At 40.4% G+C, this 9,444-nt stretch overlaps 1 protein-coding gene across 3 annotated transcripts in view; it reads right to left on the bottom strand.

Moving 5' to 3' along the window:
• Positions 1 to 138: 138 nt before the first annotated feature.
• Positions 139 to 9,444, bottom strand: part of klhl32 (kelch-like family member 32) — a 39,654-nt gene continuing 30,348 nt past the window's right edge. For all 3 annotated transcript variants that reach the window (XM_042490282.2, XM_088083957.1, XM_088083958.1), the window contains 3 exons: positions 8,012 to 8,204; positions 4,786 to 4,880; positions 139 to 1,300 (listed from right to left, as the gene is read on the bottom strand). In XM_042490282.2, the coding sequence (XP_042346216.1) occupies positions 1,139 to 1,300; positions 4,786 to 4,880; positions 8,012 to 8,204 (450 nt within the window). In that variant the 3' untranslated portion in view covers positions 139 to 1,138. The remainder of the gene's footprint in view (positions 1,301 to 4,785; positions 4,881 to 8,011; positions 8,205 to 9,444) is intronic.

Raw genomic sequence — 9,444 nt, 5'->3', positions numbered from 1 at the left:
CTCGTCTGCATCAGTATCAGAGGTGGTTGGAGGAGCAAAAGAAAGGCAGCAGAAGTGATGCTGTAAATTAGTGCTCAGTTTTCTGTTGGTGTAAGATAATTCACCCCGATTAACAGTCTTTATAAAATATATGCCAGATGAATTTATGGAGCTTCTTTATTCTGAAAATGTGCCATATATTCTTTCAGAAACATGTTTTGGACAGAATAGGGAAATGCAGAGACTTTGTCTTTCTTTTGGTCAATTTTGTTTTTAAAATCAGCACAATGCAGCATTATTATAATATCTTATACACACACTTCTCTGAATGATGACAATGACCACATTCATATGAACTTAAACAGTCTTAGGTCCTGAGCATAATAAAAACTCACTTAGTCCATGACATACACACATACAGGAGTGTGTCGCTGCTGATGCAGAAAAATTAAGTAATTTTTTTACTTTTATTTGAATTAAAAAATGGCATGGTTATTTATGCACGGATGAGCCTCAGGCTCTTGACACTTGTTAAACCAATCTTTACTTTCAAAGCGCATGCAACTTTGTTCTTCATATCTTGAAAAGCATCCTGCACACGTTTTTCAGGCGACCGAAGTGATAATACAGATTTAATGGAAATGTTATATTGTGATTTTTAGCTCCTACAGCCCTATAATGGGTTACAAAGAGGACAGTTTCTTTGAACTCCTGTGGACAATTGAGCAATCCAGCAATGTCCGCTTTCCACAAGTCACTTAATTGGTAATGGAATTGGCATTTTGTTCCTGTCTTCTTTGGGAATTATAATCCCGCAGGAGTTTTTTTTATTTTTACTTGCTTCGCTGGACATCATGAATAGTGTCTCAGTCTTTGGGGAAATACAACAGATATGCTGTATTACTGTGACAGCTGCTTGTTTTTACTAGAAGCTTGCAGAGTAGCATGGCTCTTGTAGCTCAGCAAAGTCTTGTTATTACAGTTGGGTCTCAGAGAAATCCCTGTACACTCCAGAGATGGTAGCTTCCAGAAGGATTACTATCATCAGGTCCTTTTTTTTCAGCCACGTTTGTAAATACTGACGCTCCAGAGCTGAGTTGAGGCTCGTCCATTCTCTGGTTATGTGTTCATGTTTTCAGGCGTTTTGTTCATCAGAGGTTTAAACAGCACCTATCCTGTGATGGGGTACTTGTAGAGTCTGTAGGTTTGGGCAGGTGAAGTAAGGAGCAGGGAGGAAACAAGTTGCGATTCCATTGGAGGCAAAAGGCAGTGTTGGGCCGTAGAAAACCTCCTCCTTCCCCTCTGTGCTCAGATCCAGCACCTGAGAGAGGAAACTTCTTTAGAAATATATAGTGGTATGCTCAGTGCTTTTCAAAGACAGTCCCTCTTGGGGCCTCATTCACTAACTGTTCTTGAGAAATGTCTTCCTAAAAACCACTTAGACAGTTTTTACATAGATTCTGACATTCACCCATGTTCTTATTTGGGATTTGTTCTTAGATAAGAACAGAATCCACACACACAAAAGAGCACTCTTACATTTTTTGCTCAAATGTTTGGGATTGATTATTTAAAAGTACAGGTGCAAACAATTCTGTTATTAAAGGACACGTCATGAATCTGACTTTTCTTCAGAACAAATTTAGGAAAAAATCTTAGTGAACATGGCCCCTGGAAACTGAACAAAAAGTGAAACTTATGTATGCTCTCTTCAAAGCCAGACTCCATTGATAAAAACAGTGTCATGACTTTAGGTGTTTGTATTATAGTATGGACTTTGTTTTGGGGGGTTTCCTGTTTGTGTTCCTTGTTTCTTGTTTTCCTTGTTTCTAGTTACTCGTTTTCTGTTTCCTGTTTTATTGTTACTGTCAGGGGGTGAAGTTGGATGTGGACCCAAATGCAGAACAAAAAAAGAAGCAGCCAGGAGTGCAAACAAAGAGTGAGAGGAGGATTGCAGGGCAGGATGATGGCAGGAAAATCACAGGTTAGACTTAAAGCTAGGGTAACAGCAGGGCAAACAGCAGGGTTCACAGACTAACTGAGAAGGGACAAAGGGAAACAGGTATATGTACACACAGGGAACTAATCAAGACAACGACACACAGCTGAGGAAGGTGGACACAGGAAACACAGGGTTTGGATGACCAATGAAGGTGTGGCTGGGAACACTAGGGTGGAGTGAACGAGACTAAAACAGAAACAGGTGTGCGGTGAAGACTAGCAAGGAAAGACAGACCAGACTTATTCAAGACAGGTGAAACTAATCAGGGAAACATTATGGCAAGAAAACACACACAGACAGGGAGTAAAAGCAAACATGACACATGGGGGTGAAACTACAAAATAAAACAGGAAACTGAACATGAGTAACTAGATACAAGGAAAACAAGAAACATGAAACACAAACAGAAAACCCCAAAACAAAGACCATACTATGACACAAAAACCCACAATTATGGCAAACAGTAATTTTACCTCACTGAACCCTGAAGGGGCTGATCTACTGCCACCTCAATCAGAAGTTGTGACTTTGGTGTTTTGACGGGTCAGTTTAGATTCATCAGAGTCACACAATAACACAAACAAACCAACCAATCGAGGCAGCGGTAGACCAGCAGCTCAAGTCTTCATTAAGGTAAAATTGTGCTTTTTGTCAATGGAGTCTAGCTATGAAAAGAGCATAGACAAGTTTCACTTTTAGTTCAGTTCCCAGTCAGAAAGGCCAGTCTGTTTAGGAAGTACTTAGCATACGACAGGATAAATGAGAAGTGGATCATACTGCTGAAGTTGTGTTACAATTTGTAAACTATATGTTTTGATGTAGTTTTGCCATTTAACGCGGACCGCTAGAACTTCAATTCATCAAGACTTTTCTCTGTCTTGGATTCTAGTTTTCATTTCAAATTCAACTTGCTACTTGGTGGATTACTGATATAGAAATGGTCATTTGGGTGGCCAAGTATTGCTTTAAACAACTGTCCCAAAGTGCTTCATGACAACTGCTTTCTGTATGAAGTTTAAAGTCTGACTACATGTTAGGCTACCCTAGGGGATTACTGCTACACAATATGGACAAAAGTATTGGGCCACACCTCTTGATCATTGCATTCAGGTGTTTCATTCAGTCCCATTGCCACAGGTGTATGCAGTCTGCCTTTACAAACATTTGTGAATGAATGGGTCGTTCTAAAGAGCTCACTGAATTAGTAGTAGTACTAGGCATAGTACTGTAATAGGATGCCACCGTTGCAACAGTCAAACTCAGTTCGTGAAATTTCTTCCCTCCTCGATATTCCAAGATCAACTGTCAGTGGTATTATTGCAGAGTGTAAGCATTTAGGAACCACAGCAATTCAGCCACAAAGTTGCAGGCCATGTATAGTTACAGAGCGCGGTTGCCAAGTGCTGAGGCGCATATTGCGTAAAAGTCGCCAACGCTCTGCTGAATCAATAACGGCAGAGTCCCAGCGCACTGTGGCATTAACATCAGTACAAAAACTGGGAGCTTCATGGCATGGTTTTCCATGGCCGAGCAGCTGCATGCAAGCCTTACATCGCCAAGCACAATGCCAAACGTCAGATGGAGTGGTGTAAAGCACGCCGTCACTGGACTGGAGCAGTGGAAACGTGTTCTGTGGAGTGACGGATCACGCTTCTCTATCTAGCAGTCTGATGGATGAGTCTGGGTTTGGTGAATGTCAGGAGAACGTTATCTGCCCGACTGCATTGTGCCAACTGTAAAGTTTGGCGGAGGAGGGATAATGCTATGGAGTTGTTTTTCTGGGGTTGGCCTCGGCCCCTTAGTTCCACTGAAGGGAAATCTTAATGCTTCAGCTTACCAGGACATTTTGGACAATTGTATGCTTCCAACTTTGTGGCAACAGTTTGGGGAAGGCCCTTTTCTGTTCCAGCATGACTGTGCCCCAGCGCACAAAGCAATGTCCATAAAGGCATGGCTGGATGAGTTTGGTGTGGAAGAACTTGACTGGCCCGTACAGAGCCCTGACCTCAACCCTATCCAACACCTTTGGGATAAACTAGAACGGAGATTGCAAACCAGGCCCTCTCGTCCAACATCAGTGTCTGACCTCACAAATGCCCTTCTGGATGAATGGGCAAACATTCCCACAGACACACTCCAAAATCTTGTAGAAAGCCTTCCCGGAAGAGTGGAAGCTGTTATAGCTGCAAAGGGAGGACCAACTCCATATTAATATCTATGGATTCAGAATGGGATGTTATAAAAGCTCCTGCAGGTGTAATGTGTAGATGGCCCAATACTTTTGTCCATATAGTGTACCTGTGAATGTGGACTATGATGTGAAGTCATTGTATTTCTTCAACAGGCTATGTTTTGTCAATATTGAACTTTACTATCTACTAGATATTAAGATGTATGTCCTTTAATCCGCCAAATGCCAAATGCCAAATGCCAAATCTCACAATGTTAACGAAAGTAAAAAATAATTTGTGTGTCCTCCCTGTGATTCGGATCCATTCCAAAATGTACTAAGTTCTGTCTTGGTCCATGAAACATCCTTATAACAAGTTTCATGAAAATCGGGCTGGTAGTTTTTAAGCAATCATGATGTCAAATAAGCCAAACTGAAAACATATCCTCCTTGGCCAGATGTATGGTCTCATTCAATTCATTGGCTATTTTGTAGTTAATGCACCGCTGTTTAACTTCACTGTAAGAGCAGCATATTATCAATTGAACTGCTGAATTCATCGCACTTGATCTGATAAGCTAATAATAAGTGTCACAGCTGTTATTAGACTAAATCCAAAAACCTTGTCTCTCACCTGAATGCATGCCAGAGGTTCATTGGTCCAAATGGAGTATCCTCCAACCACATAGATCCTGTCATCATGGACTGCTACTCCGGACTCATTTTGACCTGGAGACGAGACAGCCGACACAATGCTTCACTGTGCCACGCAGAGGGCATTCTGACAATATGACTTCCAGGTCCCACGGGAGGCAGAGAGAGAGAGAGATAAATGGAGAAAGATGGGGCAAGGGCGGGAGTGTATGGGGAGATTGAGATTGAGCTCCTGTTCTCTTTCCTGTGACTTTGTCGTAAACTTTTACAGATATCACAGGAGGAAAGAACAAAAGAGGAAAGTCATACAGGAGGAGAGAGGGAGGGGGGAATAGTAAAAGTCACCTGAACTCTAAACCCTGTAAGCCTTCTCTGAAAAGCGTGAAATGAGAGAATATGACCACATTCTACAGTATATGAACAATAGATTGTGCCTCTAGTGCCTCTGGATTCATGCTGGTGAAGGTGGTACTCCATCCCACCTCCATCCTGGAGGCTATAGATGCATCATGCTCATGGGTCCAAAGTAGGGATATATGTTTTCATGTATATCATCCTACCGCCCACTCACAACCAGCAGGGAGGCATTATGTGTTGTGTTTTTATCTAATAAGAGGAGGATAAAGCAGAGAGCTTCACTCAGCCAATGTAGCACATACAGCACATCACTGGAATTATAAAAAATACACTGTGTAAATTAGCATGAAAGACCCTGAAGACTTATTTCTCTGTCACATTAAATATATATATATATGTGTGTGTGTGTGTGTGTGTGTGTGTGTGTGTGTGTGTGTGTGTGTGTATAGACATATATACTTTGACATTTTGATTCACATGTTTCTAAATCCTGATTGCTGCGCGAAGAATGTGATAATCTTTTTTTTTTGAATGTGAAATAAGCAAAATAGTTTTAACTTTGGCAGAAAATTGTCCTCTCATGTAGGACCCCATCATTCTAATCTTAAGTTTTCAGGACCTTTGATAGAAAAGTGAGGAATCTCAGTCCGATACTCACTCTGAATTGCTTCCCACCAACTCCTGGCTCAACAATCTGGCTCTTGAGGCACAAAATGCTCTCAAATGTTAACATGTTGCTAACATAGTGAAGTTAGAATTGACAGAATTAAAGCTTCTTCTTTTGGCTACTGACACCAAAAACAAAACAGTAAAGTAGTGAGCTGTAAATTCTAAACAATGAGCTGTAAGACGCTCCATAAAGCTGTAGTTGGCAACTTTTAGAAGAGAACTTTTTTCATATTTGCTCAAACTGTCACTACACCCATATAGTATTACATGAGACAGATAATCTGTGAGAAAATCATATTCCTCCTCCTCCTCATGGTGCCAAAGGTAGATTTGTAGATTTGTGAGAATCTGCCGCAGCTGAGGGAAAGCAAGCAATCAGAGCCGAGGAGTCTCTAACACAGCTGTTAATCATGTCAATCACTGCTCGTGAACTTCAGTCAGACTTGATGGATTACCTATTTCTCAATGCAAATGTTCTCATAAATATATTTTAGTGTACTGTTTACCTGGGAAATGAGAAAGTTGCTGCAGCTGGTGGAGAGTGCGTGGTTTTGGCTTGACTGTTTTTGATAAGGTGGCCAGAACACAAACTTTCTCAAGTTACAGCTAAACAGTACACTCAAATATGTTTCTGACAAAATTTGAGGTGAGAAATAGGCAATGCAATTACAAAAACTTGATTCATACTTAATCAGTGACGCCTAGTTTAAAAGGTTAACTGCAGTTCATGAGCAGTGCTTAACATAATTGACTGCATAAGAGACTCCTCGGCTCTGTTTGGTTGTTTTTGCAGTAGATTCTGGAAAAATGACATTAGAGGCACTAAGAGGAGGAGAAACATTATTTTTCTCACAGAATATCTGTGTCGTGTAATTCTGTGTGGATGTAGCAACAGTTTTCCGCAATAGCGAAAAAAGACATTTTTATTAAAGTTGCAAGCCACAGCTTTAAGGAATGTCTCACAGCTCTAACTCTGACAGTTCTAACTTTACTATGTTAGCCACATGTAAACATTGTGGAGCATTTAGAAGCTCAAGAGTCAGATATTTCCCTTAGGAGCTGGTGGAAAGTAAAACAGAGTAAATACTGGATTGACATTCCTCAAGTGGTCAACTTCTTTATCAAATAGGCAATGCAGTAACAGAATTGTTTGATCAGCACTGCCTAATTGGACAGTCTGGCTGCAGTTCACCATTTACGACATGATTGACAGCTGCGTTAGAGACTCGGTAACCCTGATTGGTTGTTTTCCTTCAGGCACGGTACATTCGAGCAAATGCCATTACAGAGCTATGAAAAAGGAACATCTTTTTTTTGACAGATTATTTGTAAATAATGACAGTTTTAGCAAATATGACAAAAGTCATTTTTATAAGTTACCAAATACAACTTAAAGCTGAGGAGAACTGCAGAGTCAGGTGATGATTCTCTGTGGGTTCATCACCACAAATAACAGCTCTCACATACAGCCATTCGATCCATGTTCATTTAAAAATATTACTTTAAAATGCTTCAAAATATCTCCACTAAAACTTTAGAAGTTGGTTTCAGAGCTTAAGATATTAAAATTGAGAACTTCTCTCTAAATGGCAGTGACATATGACATAGAACTTAAAGACTCATAACTTAGATGAAGGAAGTTTACATAATATTGAATGTGGTGACAAGAATCAGCCATATTCAATGGTTTCCCTCTCGGTGAGAGAACTTTTTTGGGAATGGCACTTTTATTTTATCCATTCTTATGTGTAAGTGGGTTTCCTGGCAGTGTGTGCCCTGTATAGGATGGGATTCCTCTCTGCTGCTTCCCCAATTAAAGCCATAGATGGACATTTTGGGAAATACACTTATTCACTTGGATGACAAAAACAAGGAGAAACTTTGTGTTAAGTATAGATAACTGTCCTCTGACTATAGCTTCATATTTTGAGTACATACATGAGTGGTATTAATCTTCTCATCTTATTCTGAGTAAGAAAGTGAATTAGTGTAGATAAAACTATTTGTTTAAACGAGAGGAAAATTCCTACCCAGTCAATGTGAAGCAACACTAAAAGAAAAGAACACAGTCTTGCAGACCAGAAGGTTGACCAATCAGTTGCTATCTAATGATAAATCATCCCCAGAATAAATCTGAAATATGTATGTATGGTCACGTGTGGTGTGTTCACTTAGCCCACCCGTGAGGAGGCTGAAGGAGCAGCGTGTCCACTGGTCCAGGTCCATGTTGTAGGAGTCGATGTGACGGACCAGAATGCGGTCGTTGTTGTAGTCCAGGTCGTTCCCGCCGAGCACATAGAGCTGCCTCCTCACCGCCGCCATGACGTGGTAAACTCGCCTCTGCAACATGGGACTGCGGGCCAACCACTGGTCCTGAGGAAGGAGGTGGAGGTGGTTAAAGAATGGATTAGGGGAAAAGCAGATGGATAGGAAGAAACAAGGCAGAAAATGATTCGATGCAGATGAGAAGGAGGTGAGATATAGTACGGAGAGGGAGGGAGAGAGAAACAGAGAGGGTGGGAAGAGAAGGAGGATGAATAAGAAGATTAATATTTAAGCATATCCATGCATGGGTAATTGATGTATGCTCAGTGCTAAGATAAATAACGTGACACTGGAGCTCTGGTTTGTACTAATGACTTCCCTCCCTATTTCTAATCATATGTTTCAGCCACTCCATTTTACACCGAGGATCCCTGCTCATTTCACTAAGTGTGTCGAAGCTTATTTTGTGTCAGTGTGTGTATGTGTGTGCGTTTGATTGAGGCAGAGAATGAGGAGTGAGTATGTGTGTGTGTGTCTGCTGGGAGCTGACGGGTGGCCATCTGTTGAGGGTAGAGTGGGTGGGGGGTTGCTGTTGCTCTGGCAGGTGAACGTAGATTCATGGTGAATACAAATGAGACCCTCTCCCTCTCTCTTTCGCTCGTTTCTTCATTCCCTCGCTTCCACGCCAACGTGTACAAACACAGACCCATATGGATGTGCACCTTAAACATATACACACCGCATACCTTCATACTATATACAGCCTCACCGAGATCCAGCCATCGTAAACAGCTGGCTCACAGACTTACACAAACACAAACTGCAGCTTCTGACATTCCGCTACAGTTAGCTGAGAGTACTGCAAATACAGAAATCATATTTAATCAAAATCTCATCCGTGATACATTGAGAGATCATAGATATATGTTTATCTATTGCTGTTCACTTTGTACTTAGGATAAAAGGTTGTAACCTTGTAGAGGAAATATTAGGAGGATTTACATTAACCCTTTAAAAGCTGATCAAATTGGCAAAAAGGCAAAAAGTAGCTTATCAAGAAATGGCTCCAAAATTGGCAAAAAAAAAATTGTAAAAACTTACAAGAAAATTACTGAAAATTAACACACACAAAAAAAGTAAAAAACAAAACATGACAAGAAAATGACCTTTAGTGAGTACAATTTTTTTTTTCTGTAACATAATTCTAAATATATAATCATAAGAATTATAAATATATTTTTTGGGACTCTTTTCCTTTCTTGGATAATATCTAATAATATCCTCACAGTTATTTTTAAATTTGTTTTCTTGTCACCTTTTACTTATTGTTTTGTTTTTTGTTTGTTTA

The sequence above is a fragment of the Plectropomus leopardus genome, chromosome 11, assembly GCF_026936395.1.
Source record: "Plectropomus leopardus strain MGB_pleo_1.0 chromosome 11, ASM2693639v1, whole genome shotgun sequence".
NCBI classification, from domain to species: Eukaryota; Metazoa; Chordata; class Actinopteri; order Perciformes; family Serranidae; genus Plectropomus; species Plectropomus leopardus.
Note: the sequence above shows the minus strand (reverse complement) of the source record. Positions and strands in the feature narration are given on the sequence as shown.